Below are 19582 nucleotides of genomic sequence, written 5' to 3' on the forward strand. Positions count from 1 at the left end.
AAACTACTCTGAAAGTTTTTATACAAATGTTTATCACTGTATTTATTCTGCAAACCGCCCAAATTCCTGGAAACAAATTTAAGTAGTGAAAAGGTTCACATTTCCATGCTCAGAATTCTGCTGCAGCCAAACTCAGAATCAGGCACACCCTATTATACGGAAATTTATCCACACAAGATTTGTTAAGTTCATTTTCATCGTATCGAATTGTTTTTCATGTATACATCTTATTCAGATCATAATTAGAAGTCACTTCTCTACTGCCTTTACCCCTAACTCATCATGTAATACTTAAATCACATAAAGCACCTCATGGTTGCATGTCCACCTTACAATTTTAATATATATTTTTTAAAGTGTGCCTTTATATCATGTAGTGCAGTTATTTGACCATGTATTTAAATGACAGTTACGAAATTACGGAACTATAGTCCAAATGTAACTTTAGTATGATTTATTTCCCCAGTCTCCAAAAGAACTGATCATGCCCAGATAGGTGAGACTACAATAATAAATATATCAACGTGTTATTTTTTATGCATTTCAATGTATCTTTGTAATGCTGTATCAAATCTTTCAAAAATATTTGTTTTCAGAATTAACGAATATAGTGAAATTATAATACAATCATTTTTATTAAAAATAATATGATTTTCACCCCATCCCACAAAATATTTCAATGCATTGCACTGTTGTTGCTATTCTTATGCTACCGATTATGAAATTACTGTTGTGCAACTGCGATATTTTTAACAAAGCAGTTATACGTGGTACTTATCAGCATAGCTGAAGTTCAGAGGCATCTGTATAATACTGTTTTAAAGATGTCTTTATAGACATGTATGTAATTATAATTTTATAGGGGCAAGCGTATATTCTTATATTGTGAATGTTATGTTTTCCCTCTTTAGGGTTAAGGCAAGAACATTTCAAAAGAATATTCTTAAATCTTCTGTAGATATTTCTATTTCACCATATTCCAAGAGCCACTTTGCCACAATCACAGATAATAAAAATTTTAATGAAGTTTCTAGTTCCAAAGGAACTTTTTAAGACTACAAGACATATCTACACATTGCTGTACTCACCATATTCTGGCTTCCCATAACCTCCGCCATACCCTGGTGTTTCTGTAAACAAAACAACCAGCTCATAAATAAATTTAATTGTTAAGAGCATTATACATGTACATTTGACAGGTACAAAGAACAGAGTTTTAATTTCCTCCTCATAAATTACATACTGTCAAAGTTGTTCAATCTACATTCATTAAACTGATGGGAAATTCATTTTAAAAATTTCATAGGTATTAACTGAGTTTACATAGTTCTTTTTGAATAAATATGTATTGCTTTTCTACTTCCAATTCCACTTCACATAATTAAATTCTTTGCTTCGAATTCCACTTATCAAATAATTAAATTCTTTGCTACGAATTCCACTTATAAAATAATTAAATTCTTTGCTTCGAATTTCACTTATCAAATAATTAAATTCTTTGCTTCGAGTTCCACTTACCAAATAATTAAATTCTTTGCTTCGAATTCCACTTATCAAATAATTAAATTCTTTGCTTCGAATTCCACTTATCAAATAATTAAATTCTTTGCTACGAATTGCACTTATCAAATAATTAAATTCTTTGCTTCGAATTGCACTTATCAAATAATTAAATTCTTTGCTTCGAATTCCACTTATCAAATAATTCCACTTATCAAATAATTAAATTCTTTGCTTCGAATTCCACTTGCCAAACGATTAAATTCTTTGCTTCGAATTATACATATCAAATTAAATTCTCTGCTACGAATTCAAAATGTCAAATAAATTAATTAAATTCTTTGCTTGTCATGCCATCCTTAGCATTTATGCATTCTGAATTAGAGAATTTTTAACTTAAAGTACAATCATGTCATTTCATTACACGATTTTCATAATTAACTCCCTGTATGATTATTTTCCATTAGGATATGTTAAGTCTTACTTGCACATACTACTTTAATTTGTAACTGTCAAACTGTAACATGCTCTACCAAGCAAACACTTCACAGAGTTACCATTGAAAGAACTGAAATTGTATTAATTTCTTTGCCATGATGAGTATGTTAAAAATTTCAGGGGATGATTTCAGTCTCTCAAAGTGGGCTTCTTGTTGTTTCCACTTTACCGAGAAGTACTACCTTCACTGTGGCTAAAAATCCACTTACTGGTTACAACACATTCCAAAATTTGACAACTACTGGAGAGTTGGTCTTTTTTCTTTTTTTTACATTCCTACCAAACATAAAAGAATTCTCAAACTTCTAATATATCAAAATTTAAAATCTATTACGACCTATGCAACAAATGATAGTTATTATTTTTATTAGTATTATAACATTATCCCAGTTAATACATTTTCAGAGATATTAAAATTATCAAGAGCCTGAAAACTGTTTATAGAATTAAAGCTAGAAACACATCCTATATTTACCGTAAGTGTTTGTGGTTGTTGAATAGCCCCTGTCGTCATAACCAGAGGTTGTGTTGTAACCTGTACCACTTGTGTATCCTCCTCCATATGCATCAGGTGCTGCAGCTGAAATGCAGAAAATAATAAATCAACACAATTTTGCAGAGAGAACCGAACTAGTCGTATCAACTTGTTGCTATGTCATTTATCAACTATTCTACAATTTACTTTAATTATTCAACCTGAATTTCAAAGTCAAAAGTATTATTAAATAATAATCACAACCACAAACTGCTAACTACTTTACATGGCCACACTGTGAATTTTAATCTATTTATCACCCAATTCCTGTGTCCTCACTCCAGATGTCAACAATGTCCAATCATCCACCCATTAGGGGGGAGATCCTTGTAATTAATATAGCAAACTGAAACAGATTAGCTTAATTGCCAATTAGAGAGACAAATGTGAATAAAATTGTCACAAAAATTTGTTAGTGAAGCAAACCATTACATCTGGCAACAATGCAGTTCTCTGCACTAGATTCTATTAATTTTGGTTATACTGTGACAAATGTCTCAAATTCGATACAAAAAAACTGCACGTTTGAAATCCTGAAATATCCTTTCCTATCTTCAAGGTAATTATTAAGTTACCACAGAAGTTAAAATTAATCTTCAGTTTCATTCATGGTGGCAAAAACCACTTTAAGAATTACATGTGCATAATTGACTTATACAGTGACATGAGCTGTATCATTCTATAGACACCACGCATGTACATTACAACCAACCTGCCTACAGATATTCAGAAAATGTCTTTCACAATATTCTGAATGCTGCACTTCAATAAACTTGGTGAAAATTCAGATTTCGTTTCCTCACCTCAAAATTAAGCATTCATTTGAGCTTGTATTAAAAAGAACTGAATTTTGCAATGTCTCAACTAGGGCTGTATATTCCAAGTCTCTAATATTACAAACACTCCACTTCATAGGAAGTTGCGACATGAGGTATCGTCCAGATGAACGTAACAAGAAAACTAGAATTTTCCATGAACATATCCCTATTTGCAAGAGCAACAATGCATGCATTTTTCATATCTATAACTAGTCAAACAATGCAGAATATGATGTATGAAGTTCGAAAATATTGAAGATTAACGGACCATTACTAAATCAAATCCAAAGGAAAATGCAAAGAAAACTATACAAGACACTCAATTTTCACAGTTCAAGTGACTTTCTAACAATTTACGCACATACTAAAGGTATGTAGCATTTGACAGGGAATAGTTTTCATTCAGACACGGTCCCAGAAAAAAGAAATGGGCCGCCTAATTTTGATAAATTCTAAATTCCATTTACAACACATGTGCAGTAAACAAGAGTCCCTGTATACATGCCACTTGTGGACAGTCTTGCAAAATTTCTTGCCTACATATAGGAGGACTGCCATCAAGACTCTGCCCATTATTTTTTTCCTGGTACTGTACAAGCTGTCAACCTTTTACTGTTATTTATCGAACGAGACTACCAAGAAAATAAGTGTGTACATTTCCACCCCTTTTCCTGCACTGAGCATGAGAGATTTTTATGTTGTATGGTATCGATAGTTAACACAGGCTGAAGGGACGTCAAATTAATGTTATGTTTTATTTAACGACGCTCGCAACTGCAGAGGTTATATCAGCATCGCCGGTTGTGCCGGAATTTTGTCCCACAGGAGTTCTTTTACAAGCCAGTAAATCTACTGACATGAGCCTGTCGCATTTAAGCACACTTAAATGCCATCGACCTGGCCCGGGATCGAACCAGCAACCTTAGGCATAGAAGGCCCGGGACGTCAAGGCTAGAGCATTAGCATGAATTTTCCATTCACACTAGTACAGCAAATCTTCATTTATGATACATAATTATATTAAAGAACAAAACGTACAAAGGGTGTCATGCTATATTTTTACGAAAATATCCTGGTGTCCAACAGCCATGTGATTCAAGAAACCAGAATTTAGTGAATGAAGAGAGAGGAACCAGCTTATTTCAAAATTAGAAAAAGATGGTACATAGATATCACGTTCTAAGAGGAGAGAAACTAGAGTTATAGGCTAAACAGGCAAATGTATATGAAGTTGTTCGAACTACAAGTCTTACAACAGTAATAAAAAAAATTAATGAAACTTGATAGACTAAACTAGCCTATGTCTACAAATCTTTCCGGAAAATGTGAAACATGCATTACAGAGGATGGTCGACAGTTCCAGCACTCCTAAGTTATGCCAATGAATTATATCTATCATGTGTAAGTCACGAGATTTTACTGCAGAAAGCCGACACACTGAATCACCGCTAAGTAGACTGTTACTTGCCCATGGCACTTTCAACGAAAAACCGAAACCTGTTACTACGCATACACCCATTATGTCACTTATCCATGAGGTAATTCCTTCTTGCTGATGCAACATCAAGTTTTCACTTGAAAATATCCGAAAGTACCTACACTCTTACAAAGGATTAACAAAAGGAAATTCCACGCTGAAAACCAAGGCTAGAAGACGACACCATCTGACACGTAATATCGTCGGCTTAGAGTGTAAACCTGCTAACCGCCAAAAAGAAAATTTTACAAGGAAAGCAAACAACTAAGTTTAAATTAACTCTGAAGCTTTAGAATCAGATCCAAAGTACAGGACAAATGCCACTAGTACTTTAGATTTGGTCCTAAAGTTTCATAGTTAATTTAAACAAGTTTTTTCTTCCCTTGTAAAATTTTCTTTTTTTCACGGTTAGCAAGTTTACACTCTAAGCTGACAATATGACATCTACAAGTCTAATCACTGTTCAGAAGAGTATAAAAAATGTGGGACTGAGAATGTCACCAAAAGGTTAAAATTCATAACTGAAACAGCTTCCAGAACTGTTCAACTCCAACCTTGTAATTTTAAGGAGATTAAGGGGCGTTTCTTATCGCATACAAAATAATGGTAAAAATAGCCTATCTTCAAGCAGTCATTAAACACAATACTATCAGAGTTCTTTCATTTTTTTTAGTGATGTATGCATACACATTAAACTTTAAAATACAAAAGGAGTGGTTACTTTTTAAGTAAATTTTTCATCTTAAAATACTTTTTTGAACTTAAATATAATTTTTTTTTATAAATTTACTACATACTTGTGATTAGGTACACTCTATTCACTTATAACACACACTGAATTAAAATTTTAACCAGTTACTGCTAATAGATACTAAAACACATCCTACCAAAATTTTTACATATATATATATAGAGTGGTGATTAAACGACATTTCATGCAAGTTGAGAGGATGCGAAGGCATTTCTTTCCCCTTCTACTTGCCCTGAGTCCGTCGGTGACAGACCGGTAGCTGTTATCTCTTATACCTGCACCCCCAAGCTGTACACACTAGCAAATAAAATATTAAATAAAGTACACAAGTGAACATAAAATACAGTGTCACAGATGTTTGACAATTACATGATAGAGTATATTTTAGTGTCGTTCTTACAATATTTTCAACTAATAATTAATTAGATTAAGAAATGTTAGTTTGTATAATGAAGTCAGGGAGTGCGACACAGTGCAGATTGTCCCAGTGTGTATGCTGTAGAGTAGCAACTAGCGGTGAAGAAAACATTTATCTTCTGTTGTCAGTAACTTTTTAATGTGCCTGTTAATATAAACAGCAATAAATTCAATATAAAAGTTTAGTATGGACTTTCGAAATATAGAGTACCGGTAAACACTTTCAGAAATAAAATTTTTCACTATGTAGAAAGTTAATTAGTCGAACGTTTGTGAGATTGACAGTAGCATCTTCCCCTTCACTGTTGGTAGGAAGCGTGAGTAGAGGGGAAAGCCTATCAACGAAACTGAAATGGGGTTTAGTATAAGTCCTATGCCCATAATATTGCAGATATATGTGTTTTAATATCTATTAGCAGTAAGTGGCTAAAATTTTAATTCAATGTATGCTATAATAAGTGAATAGAGTGTACCTGACCACAGGCATGTAGTGAATTTATAAAAAAAAATTATGTTTAAATTCAAAAATTATTTTAAGGTGAAATATTTACTCCAGAGTAACCATTCCTTTTGTATTTTAAAGCTTAAAGTGTATACATACATCACTAAAAGCTACTAGCAACAGGCATCTATAATGAACACCGATCAAAATAACCCTCATTTCTCGCGAAAAACAACAACTGAATAGACTACAGTGGACTATAGTGGACTTTATGTTGTCAGCAAACAGCTGGATACATTAAGAAGATTGACTGATACATCACTAAAAAAATGAAAGAGCTGTGATAAATAGTATTCTGATTACTTGAAGATGGGCTATTTTTATCATTATTTTGCATCCGATAACAAGAAACTCCCCTTAGGTGCTCAAAACAATCTAACCTGTCCCTTGTTCTATTTTGTTTCTATTTCTAACTCGGTGAATGAAATGTGAAAATTACAAAGAGAAATAATTATACGGACCTATAAAAAAAAACACGATCTCCCGTCACCTACAGACATAGAAAAGAAAAATTTGAATGTATTTGCCACCTACAGACACAGAAAAGAAAAACTTCAATGTATTTAACATCACAAAAATTAACTTCTTCCTTCTGAAATACATCTCTTAGTTACAGAAAGCTCTTTGCAAGTTTGATCTACAACTTCACTTTATCTTGCTATGTCATTTCAAGTTAATATTATAAGGAAACTTTACAGAGATTAAATACAGTACAACGCATGGAAAGATTAAAAATAGTAGAAACCACTCACTGGTATAATGAAAGTGTAATACGATTAGGACAGGTTATGTTTAGACTTACCAATGCTCGAAGTACATCAGGAAAGCACAACGTTTCGAAGATTAGATCTTGGATTTAACTTCAACAAGAAAAAGAGAAAGAAGAAATCCTTCACAATTTTCTTTTGTCATCCAAAGTATGTAAAATGTTTTAAGTTACGAACAGGAATTTCATGTACAGAAGTTATAACAATCACAGAAAGTTCCATAAATTTCAGCACCATGAACTGCAAGAAGGCAAAAACAGGAGGGTTAAATGGAACTTTGCACAATATGAAACAATCAACATTCACAGTTAAATGTGAATATTATATACATTCCAAATTTTACAGCCCTAGTCTCAACTAATCTGTGCACATGTTCCACAGTTCGAAAAGATGCCAGAAAGAACGGCAAACTGTCCAACATTTCAAGATGAAGAACTTCACCTGGTTTACTGTAGGACTGGTAGGTGTCCGGTTGAGTGTATCCGCCGGCGGCGGTGCTGGGAGGCGGGCCGTATCCCGTCCCAGCATCGGGAACAGGTGCGTTGTACCCACCCGCTGCATAATCTCCAGCTTCATAGCCGGGAGCACCACTCGTGTAGCCACCACCACCGTAAGCCTGATTCCCACTTCCATACGCCTGGTTTGCGCCATACGCTGTTGCATCAGCGGAGCCATCATAATGACGCCCTGTTCCGTCAGCTTGGTAGTTGTGGCCTGCTTCTCCTCCCCCCCTGAGAACACATTAGTTCAAAGCTGTTGAGTCCTCCAACAAGGTAATAAGAGATACATTGCATTGCAGTTAACAAATAAGAGAGAAGAGATATATTGCATCGCAATTACCAAACATTCCTGGATATATGATATATTTCGTCACAGCACTTCTTTACATATAATGGTGTACCTCACATTTCTGTATCCGGTGCCACCATTAACATATTATTACAATAACACATTATTTGCAGTACACGTCTACAAAAATACTCCCAATTACACTATGTACCTTTTTTTGTTATCTGGTCAAACTCCCCTTCAGTATTTCTCCTACATTTCATTTGCTATTTTCTATTTGTTCCTTAATCCTAATCTATATTAATAATAAATCTGTAGCCGAAATTTTTCTGGTAATTTTCGATTTTCCAAAAATAATTGGTCCTAACATATATAATTAACCACCCTGAAACCGAAAATAGCTTTTTTTGAAATTTTTGTTTGTATGTCTGTCTGTATGTTTGTTACCTTTTCACGCGATAATGGATGAACGGATTTCGATGAAAATTGGAATATAAATTAAGTTCGTTGTAACTTAGATTTTAGGCTATATGGCATTCAAAATACATTATTTAAAAGGGGGGTTATAAGGGGGCCTGAATTAAATAAATCGAAATATCTCGCTTACTATTAATTTCTGTGAAAAATGTTACATAACAAAAGTTTCTTTAAAAATAATTTGCGATAAGTTTTATTCCTCGAAAAATTTTGATAGGACTGATATTTAATGAGATAAATGAGATTTAAAATTAAAATAACTGCCATCTAAGGCCGTATAATGAAGTAAAAAACAAATGACTTCGTGTATAAGGGGCCTTGGACAGCAACAATCGAAAGCTATGAAAGATAGCCTACAGAGAATGTTTCTGTGTTTGTATGAAGTAATATCGGAAGCTAAATTAACCGATTTGTATAATTAATTATTTCACCATTGGAAAGTGTAGTTTCTCTAGATGGACATAATGCTATAATGTTATTACAGTAACTTCTGATATAATATAATTTAAGTTACTTGAAGGGTTCAGAACCATAATGGGCCAAATGCCATTTACTGAATACGTAGAAAACAAGGGTTAAAATTAAGTTATTACCATAATTCAATGGACACCTATAACAAGTAAAATAAAGTATACACATTAAATCTAAATGATGTCAATGTTCTTTAGACTATGGTTGCATGTAATAAAAATTAGAAACATGTTAAAGGAATTGTCATTGCTCCAATGAGTGGTCTCTGGACCAAAATGATCGCATTTTAATTATTTGGATGCAATTTAAATTAAGTAACATATTAAACGATTTATCCTTCTATCAAAGACGAATGTTCCCTGGATCAAATGTCCTATTTTAATTATGTAATTACTTTATATTTATTTCTAACGGGTGCAGCGGAGCGCACGGGTACAGCTAGTATATCTAATATTCTATACTACTTTCACACCCCCTTTATCCTCTAACTACTATTCACTAAAATCTCAATTTCAATTTATCTCTATAAATTATCATATTTAATTATTTGTCCTATTTGTTCTTTGACCTTTTCTCCTATCTTTTTCTTATATTCATTTCCTGTTCCAATGTTCAAATGTTAGTACTAATTTTATGCTGTCACTTGTTCACTTCTCTTAACCCTTTCTCACTATTTTCTCTCATTCCTATTTACGCTCACTTTCACTTTCTCACTATTCTGCTTACACCTAATCCACTGTCACTATTCTCACTTCCTATAAATAGCCTACTTATATTTTATTCAACACATATGCTTATCCACTTTCTCTCTCCCCTATACTTCTCGATCTTTTCTAGTTTCACTTTGTTTGCACTTTTTGATCACATTTTTTTAAACGTATCAAATATCTCTGCTATATCCTCAGCTGTCGCAGGTTTTGACCTTTCTTTACTGTTCGTCTCTGCCGTATTTCTGTCTTTGTCTGTACATTCCTGAATAGTTCAAGCCATGCTTCCCTCACTCAATGACCTCAGAACATGATACAAATCCTAATAAAGGAACCTTCCACATTATCAAGTCGAAACTTCTCTTGAAAGTTTTCAAGAAGATAAAACCTGTAAAGGAAAAGTGATCTGAAGCAGTGTATTCAATCTTTTTGCTAGCATGTACCCCCAAAATGCATCGCAATTATACTGTATAATAACAAAAGACTATGATTGATATTGTATGCAAAATTGATTATTATTACTATTATTATTAGTATATAGCAGTTATTGCCGCAATAATAATAATGAATTATGTAAAATGTTACTGAAGCAAGGGAAAACAAGAGTTGGCATTGTAAAAGAATGTAAACTGCAATAATTATCAATAAGTATAAAAAAAAAAAAAGCCAGCATTTTTACATAACTAGTCAGTGGGATTCGTATCCCTTGAGACAACCCTGTGTACTAGAGTTGGGCAACACGATTCTTTTTCAGAAGTCGATTCCAACGATTCAATCACACATTACGAATCGATTCTAACGATTCGTTCACGATTCTTCTCAGGCTGCGATTCCAACTATTCTTTTGAATCGTCAACGAGTTCACGATTCTTCCCAGTCTGCGATTCCAACTATTCTTTTGAATCGTCGCAAGACACTTTCCTTTGCAATTTTTTTTTTTTTTTAAATTCGTCAACTTTTGGATACAGTATCGAAATCTTGGGTGATCTCCCGACTGTTCCTAATTACTTTTACTTATTGCTGAGAGGTAGTTCATTTATGATGCTGCACTCCCGTCATAAACTTTCCTTTGCAAACCACGCGTAGAACAAAAACGTTCTACATCTCTCTCATAGATGGCATAAGAGGCGAGACATTCGATTGTCTCTTTCTCATTGGCTGGAACCATTCAGTATGACCTCCATTAGTCACAAAATTACCCAAGATAATGTCTCTAAATTATAATTTATCAACTGAACCTTATTATGAAGTACATTTTTTGCATTACATCTCTATTTAACTATGCAAATTTCAGGTTTGTGTTCATTATTTTCCATACTTAACAAATGCAGTACATATTTTGATTTCACTCTCGCTCGGGAGCATTCGACACGGTTCGGAAATGTCCGTTGACAGGTTACATCAAACAACGAATAAAATCGTGGGTTACGATACCATGCCGATTCCTTAATATTCTTTTGAATGACGATTCGTTACGATTCTTTTGAACGACGATTCGTTGCTACCACGAATCGATTCTTACGATTCTTTATTATTAGTCGTTCGAATGAACGATTCGTTCACGAATCGATCCAACTCTGTGTACTATAGACTGAATACCACTGATCTAAAGAAATGTAGCTGCTAATACAAACTGTCTTACAGAAAGGAGGGTTGAAAATAGTGCAAGACTTCCTACATGTGAACAGTAAAAATAATTTTTACGCAAGAGATATTGATGAAACCTGTAAATCATAAATTTAACTACATAAATGTGAGTTGTGCTCTTGCTGAACACTTGATAGAAATTTTCCGCCCTACAAGCCAAGAGCAACCCAGTACTATGTAGAAGATCGGAGATAGAAAATTTGTATTAGTATTTGGTCTGTATCAGTGGTACTCATTAGAAATCAGAGAGAAAAATTAGAAATAGGAATTTGCCGAGAGCCACAATGCATTTCACAGTATTGAAGTTTAACAAAATACGCTAATTTTTAATTATAACTCTTGTATTATTTTTAAAAAATAACTAACACATATGATTGGTGGTTTTAAAGTGTAAGGGCGGACTCTGCTGTTTTTCTGAAAAGTCATATCAATACGAGCAGGTTGGTTTCTTTTATTTCACCTGTAAACTGTTTTGCATTTGGAAACGCAAAAAATAACAGCTACAAGGCACTCCTTAAGAATTTCCACTTCTGTAAATGTCTTAATTTCTGTTACATGCTTTTGTTTTCAATTCGTTTTTATGTATGGTGGAATACATTATTTTCTGTTCAAATATTATTAACATTTTCAGTTTTTGTATCTTTGATTGAGAATGTTTTGGATACTTAACAAAATTTGAATGTACGCACGAATGTTTATTAAGATATAAATGTTTGTAATTCATTATTATATCCATACAATAGGTCCTAATAAGCACATGAGACATGTTTTAAATAAAACAAATGTGTCATAGAACACCTTCACTGGCAATAATGATGCAGGTTAACCAAATTTTTCTCCAGTTACATACTACAAAAATAATTCTCAGACAAAGCATAGCAATAGTAATACCAATAATTCCAAAAGCCGCAATAAATGACTCGGAGCCACACGTGGCCTGCATAGTGAGTACCATGGTCTATATGAGCTATTCCATCTCAAATCGACCGAAATATAAAGAAAATTGACCTTACAATTTCTAAATGCAATGGAACTTTTTTTGTACGTAGAGAACTGTGATACAATGCTTTGTGCAAAGTTTGAGGCATCAGAACTTCATAGTGTTTAAATTAAAAATGTTTAAATTTATCGTATTTTCATAAAATTACCAACTTTAAACAGTTGCAGCTCCGAAACCCTTTCCCCAATGATCAAAATCATAGTTTATTTTGATGCTGAGAAATTGACATATAAACAGATTTTCTTACTTTTTATGGAAATGGAGAAATTTAGATTTTTCCTCATTAAGACATCTTTGCCCACGAAAAAATATTTTAACAATATATAGTTAGATTTTGCTTTGAAAGTACAAATAAACACATATTTTTTACTGATGGTATATTGATAAAGTATTGAATGTGTCGTCATGGCTGTGCTAGCTTTATCACAGGTTTTCATAAACACAGGAGTAAAATGATGCCCAACGCTCACTTAACTTCAGCTCTCGGCCAGTGTGTACGGTACTGCACCGTTCAAGTCTAGGGGTGTGAAAATAATCTATTTAATACCCTCGAAACTCATTGCCGTACCACTAAGCAAACAATGCCGAATCCCTCTTTATAATGCAAGGTTTTTTCTCAATTTTTTTTTACATTTTTACAAATGGCCAAAAAACCTAAAAGCAAGTAAAATCAGATCATCTGTATCTCTGTGTACAAAAAATAAGGATTACTTCTTAACATAACCTACCAAATGTCAGCTTCAAAATAAGCTTTCATTCAATGTTCTGCAGTAAATGGTTCCAGAGTTCTGAGTGCTGAAAGAGGCATGTTTTTATAAAATACGCTAAATTTGTCACTCAATAATATGAAAACCGTTTGACTTTCGATAGTATATTTTTTAAAATGCACTCCCCTCAGCACCTTGCATAAGTAGGGAAAAAATTAGAGTATAAAAAAAATGCGAGGTTTTTTACTGATCGATTTCATATGGAATAGCCCATATGCATACGTGATGGAAAATGGGGGAAAATGCTGGTAAGTCGGGAACCTATTTTCGAAAGTTTAACAAGACTTAAATGCTTATTTTACGGTTTTTTTATAGCATCTGCTGGGGGTTTCAATCTGATATTGTCAGGTTCCTTCAAAGATTAGCATCTTGAAATACAGTAACCATGGTCAGCAATGAAGTCTTTTTTATGTAAATGTCGAACAAATGTTACAATTTTCTTGGTAAAAATATACAAAAGACAGTAAGGTTAAGCTACAAACTGGCGCCCTCTTTGTGAAAGTAACTGAAAATATTTTGTTTTAATCTGAACAAGGTATATTCTCACTATGCATGATAATAAATTACACTATTCTAAAATTTCAACACTTTCTCATATCTGTGGCCATTGATTGCCTCGTCAACAACAACTCATATGTAGGAATCGCCACGTTAACAGCTCTAATCATTTCCATTTTATCAGTGTAGCTGGAGTTCAAATAATTTTTCCAGAGTGTTGATTCATCCGAATACTGAAGTTACAGTATTGAGTAGAAATCCTTGAAACTTTGGCAATCCAAGTTCATACCACAGTATGTTTGCAGCAACAATTGCCATAATTAAATTCATGGTAGAAGATGAAGAAGGTTCCAGCACTACTTGTATAAGAAGAACTTGTTTTATCGACAGAGCGCATTTATTTGTGACATGAAGTTCAGTTTTCAAATGGTTTTGTCACACACTTTGCACAGCACGATTTTGCCGTCACTAGTTAAGGCATCAACAATTGAAATCCAATCTTTTAACTTGGATGTGACTGGTGCCTTAGCAGTAGACTAGCTAGCTGTATCACCTGATGTTAGAATAAACTTCTCAAGAAAAATGAAAGTACCATTTTCTTTCAGAGTAACTGATTGGGGGTGCTTGTGCCAAACGGTCATACACAAAGAGTAATTTTCACTCTGTCCTTCACCGCGGTAGCAGTACAATGACCCACCCTTTGCATTGGTATTTGTTCCTACTTTACCATTACTTCTTAAGGGATACACAAAATGTTACCATGGCAAAGGGATGCCTACTTTACCGTTACTTCTTAAGGGCTACACAAAATGTTAGCATGGCAAAGGGATGTCTTTTTTTTTTATCTTCAATTATTGAATTATTTTTTATGCATTAGGGGCAAAGGGACTAGCTTTATAAACAATTTTCAAATACATAACTTATAGGTCGAGAGAAAATTAGTGAAAATATGTGTATTCTTTCAAAATACATAAGCAATATCCTTCAAAACATGTAATATGTGCCAAAACATTTATTATGCACCGAAATATGTAAAAATATAAAACTTAAAACTTCGGAATGATGATTCCTTTGGTATGATTCGCCAACAGTTTAGCTTTTCTTACAGCTACATATATATTTTATTTTATTGGGTTATTTTACGACGCTGTATGAACATCTCAGGTTATTTAGCGTCTGAATGATATGAAGGTGATAATGCCAGTGAAATGAGTCCGGGGTCCAGCACCGAAAGTTACCCAGCATTTGCTCGTACTAGGTTGAGGGAAAACCCCGGAAAAAAACCTCAACCAGGTAACTTGTCCCGACCAGAATTCAAACCCAGGCCACCTGGTTTTGCGGCCAGATGCACTGACTGTTACTCCACAGGTGTGGACACTACATATATATAGAAACAGAATATGTAATTACATCAAATCCGGACTCTATTTATGAGTCACATGTACAATACTTTTCTGAAGAATGAAGTTCTACAAACAACTGTTTGTTCTAAAGCAATATGTCATGAAATGCAACACAGCAAAAACAATCAGTCACAATTCTCATTAAGGGTTATAATTATATAATTCAGTATATTACTGAAAAATGTGTGTATTTCTTATCAAAACTGGTAAAGGAGAATTATCACCACAGATAGTCATCCTTTCCTACTTTTTCATTAGGAACAGCAATCAATTTTGCAGTAATATACTGTATTTGAAAAAATTATATGCAATTTATAAGCACTGTTCACATTTTTAAGAAGACTCAGCTATGGTTAAGAAATTACCAACATTCACAACTGCATGGCATTTCAGCATTGGAAGTCCAACATGCCACACCTTCAAAAACATTCAAATAATTCTTTCAGCAACAGTATGAAGGTGTACAAGGGACACAAGCTAGAAATCCATGCTTTTTAACCCTGGCATAACATTAACATTTAGTTATAACCATGCTTTCATCACTTTAAACCAGAAAACCAGCAATATAGGCATTCCCAAAACCTCATCTATGAACAGATAAGACCTACAACCTTAGAACTTATTTGCAATACAATGTAACAAGCAAACCTAACTTCACATGTAACCTTATGCCCTACAAACATGTTTGCTAGACAAAAAGTGTTTAATAATGAAATGCATTCTGCATTTTAAGTTCACATACAACACTTTGGAATACTCTTTCCAATAAGCACACACAATTTCAATTCGCTTTCTTGTAATACTCTTCTCAATTTCAAAAAATCAGGACTCAACAGTCTGCAATATTTCCAAGTTTTTATTTTTAATTCACAAAATAGATTCCCATGCTTAAAACAATGTTTTAGAAAATTCTTAAAAAGTAAATAGTAATTAGAAATATATGTATCAACTTAGCCTAAAGAACGTCAAAATTCTTCCACCTATTTTCAACTGAAATATTGACCAGGTATTGTAGTCCATATCAATGTACTGACTCCTAAAGCCAGATCACTAATAGATTCGATATACAGGGCATATCGAAAGTCCGGTAACATTTTCAATATTTTATTACACAAAAACTACTAATGATAGCACTTTCAAACACACGTCAGTTTAAAGTCACTCTCAAAGTTCTGTTTACACCTTACAGAGATTCAATGTGTGAACCACGAGTGATTCGGCAGATGTCCAAAAGATAATCAAACTCTTCCCATATCCTTTTCAACATATCCTCTGTGACCGTGGCGGCAGCTTCTCGAATTCTGGTTTTTAGTTCCTCTAAATCACATGGCAAAGGCAGTACAAACACACGGTCCTTTAGCTACCCCCATAGAAAGAAGTCACATGCAGTCATATCGGGTGACCTTGGTGGCCATGTCATGAAACATCTGTCCCTTACTCCAAACACAAGCGCTACGAGTTTTCTTGCCAGCTACAACAACAGGCAGCAGACGACGAATTATTCAGCCGCTTAATTTTTAGCGACGAAGCGACATTCCATACGAGTGGAAAAATTAACAAGCACAACTGTCGTGTTTGGGGTACACAGAAACCTCACAGAATCATTGAACATGAGCGTGATTTACCAAAGGTGAACGTTTTCTGCGCGTTGTCACAACGAAAACTGTACGGACCTTTCCTCTTCATTGAGGCTACTGTGACTGGACATTCATATCTGGACATGTTGGAGCAATGGTTGGTGCCTCAACTTAGACAAGATCTCGATGATGATTTCATCTTTCAGCAAGATGGGGCTCCACCACATTTCCACAATGCAGTTCGTGCTTACCTGAATACGGAGATGTCTGATCATTGGATAGGATGTGCTGGAGTAAGGGACAGATGTTTCATGACATGGCCACCAAGGTCACCCAATATGACTGCATGTGACTTTTTTCTATGGGGGTAACTAAAGAAGTGTGTGTTTGTACCGCCTTTGTCACGTGATTTAGAGGAACTAAAAACCACAATTCGAGAAGCTGCCGCCACAGTCACAGAGGATATGTTGAAAAGGGTATGGGAAGAGTTTATCATTGGACATCTGCCGAGTCACTCGTGGTTCACACATTGAATCTCTGTAAGGTGTAAACAGAACTTTGAGAGTTTGACGTGTGTTTGAAAGTGCTATTATTAGTAGTTTTTGTGTAATAAAATATTGAAAGTGTTACCGGACTTTTGATATGCCCTGTATAATCCACAAATCTACTACGAACTCTTTAATATTGAGGAATTTCACAATTATAGAAATTCGAAAGATGTGGAAGTACACAATATATAGCACTGATTTGTTTCTGTAATTTCCAAATCAGTAACACGTGAATAATCCCAATGCCACAACAATAACCATAGCTCCACCCTTTACCAACAAATGATACAAGTAACTCACCCATAGGCTGGGGCGGTAGGTGGTGGAGGATAGCTAGTAACTAGCTGTGTTACTCCACGTGCCTCAAACGCGCCACCCGAATATTGGCTTGAAGGTACAAGAAAAACAAAATCAAAAAATATGTTTCATTGGTGAGGCACGGGAGACAGGTTGGAAACTCAGAGGGCTCACAGCTTTATCCCACTTAAAAGTTAACTTTAAAAATAAATTAATCCATAACAAAAGAAACTCAAAATACACAAAATATAAATACCTATAATATACCACAATTAAGTACTACAACTCTGAAAATTGAACAACAAACATCGTAACAGTAACAGTAAAAACTGGTTTGATCATCAACTCTTGGATATGTGCATCAAAGTATGACTAGCCACAGCTCAATTAACCGCTTTTTTTTTTTTTTTTTTTTTTTTCACAAGTGTAGATTCAATACATTTTCAACTAAACAGACACACGAGGTTTCTTTCAAGCATTATATGAAATCAAATTATATTTATAAACGTTTGAAAAATTCTACACATATTCGAAGAATGAACACTGCATCCAGACTTATTTTTGAAATGATGAAACAACTTTTCTCCAATCTATAAACGATGGCACCGTTTTCCAATCTACTGAAATTGAAAATAAAAATTCCCTCATTTGGTATTTCCTTTGAATGTAACCCATTTAGTTAGATTAAAATCCAGACAAAAGAAACATTTTTGAGAGCGATAAAATACCTTGGCAGGACTTCCTTTACAAGAGGAGTCCACAGGAGTGCATTGTGAATTTTCAGCAAATGAAGAAACCCTGTCCAGGAATAAAACAATAAAATAGTGTTCGCAATTTCTAATTCATGTCAAAATTCAGTTCCAACTAACATTTTAACATTTGCATTCAATACGTAATGGTTAAGAAATCAATGAAAAACATCTCTGTACCTTCGAAGTCAAATTGGTATGGTTGGTAATTTGAAGGAGATATTAGAACATGTTTGCTTACTGCAAATACATTCCCCACCAAATTGACATTCCACTAGTGGGCGAATATGTCAATGATACCATTTTGCACACTTTATAGGTTCGTTCCAACAACAGTCAGGAACAGTCCGTAACCATCGTAAGCATGCGCAGTACAGAAAAAGCGTTCCAACACAATCCGAACCAGTCCTGAACTAGAAACATGTACTGCAGTCGGGCGTTCCAACAAGCTTTTGACACGGGTTCGGAATGGTCAGAAATAGTTCGCGGATTGAGGCATGTACGGAAGAGTACGCAAGACGCGCATAAGCTCACCAACGTCTCCTGGATACTGAAGAAAGACATGATCGACTGTTCACATCAATGAGGTTTTTATAGAAAATGATCGAAGTTCTATTTTCTGCAATTAGAATTAGCTGCGAAACGATAATAATTAAGCATCCCGTTCTTAGCAAAGATGATCACAGTTATAGCATCTCTGGATTTAGTACGTAACGATCCGTGAAAGCGTTCCAACAGCGTCTAGTCCAGTTTCAATCCCATAGCAGATGCTCAACTAGCACATGCGCATAAGATGGTACAGGAACCGTACATGAACTGATCCATGAACTGCTTGTTGGAACGAACCTTATATTTTCATGGCAAGAGAAATATGTCTACAATATTTTTTTCCTCAATTAGTTTAATTAACCTTTCAAAGTTTATAAAATGTAAAAAAAAAAAAAAAAACAACAACAAAACAAAACAAAAGGTAAAGGTATCCCTGTCACATGACACATGAAGGCACCTGTGGAGCATGGAGGTAGAGCCCCATGCTTTCCATGGCCTTGGCACTAGAATGAGCTGGTGTGGTCGGCACCACGCTCTGACCGCCTTTTACCCCCGGGAAAGACCCGGTACTCAATTTTATAGAAGGCCGAGCGACCTCGGGGCCATTCTGGAAATTTGGCAATGAGAAAAATCCCGTTACCACCCCGGACCTCCAGTCCGTAGCCAGCTGCTCTACCAATTGAGTTACCCAACCGCCCTTATAAAATGTTGTTGTCTAGTGCCTTGCATTTGGCAATGAAGCCAATAGCAGTCATGCTTTCCAATACTTTTGAACTGTAGTTTCTTCTGATCTTAATGCGTCACAGGTCTTCATTCATTTCTGCTGGATCGTTACACA

The 19582-nt window shown here is 34.6% G+C and overlaps 1 protein-coding gene across 6 annotated transcripts in view; it reads right to left on the reverse strand.

Moving 5' to 3' along the window:
- The window catches only part of LOC138695851 (uncharacterized), a 56406-nt gene that overhangs the window by 20935 nt on the left and 15889 nt on the right, over window positions 1-19582 (reverse strand). For 4 of the 6 annotated variants that reach the window (XM_069820135.1, XM_069820131.1, XM_069820133.1 and 1 more), the window contains exons 6-9: window positions 17450-17536; window positions 7707-7996; window positions 2474-2578; window positions 1089-1130 (exon numbers count right to left, since the gene is read on the reverse strand). In XM_069820135.1, coding sequence (XP_069676236.1) covers window positions 1089-1130; window positions 2474-2578; window positions 7707-7996; window positions 17450-17536 — 524 coding nt within the window. The remainder of the gene's footprint in view (window positions 1-1088; window positions 1131-2473; window positions 2579-7706; window positions 7997-17449; window positions 17537-19582) is intronic. The other 2 variants (XM_069820137.1, XM_069820136.1) reach the window with 2 other exon arrangements.

The sequence above is a fragment of the Periplaneta americana genome, chromosome 3 (genome assembly GCF_040183065.1).
Source record: "Periplaneta americana isolate PAMFEO1 chromosome 3, P.americana_PAMFEO1_priV1, whole genome shotgun sequence".
NCBI lineage: Eukaryota > Metazoa > Arthropoda > Insecta > Blattodea > Blattidae > Periplaneta > Periplaneta americana.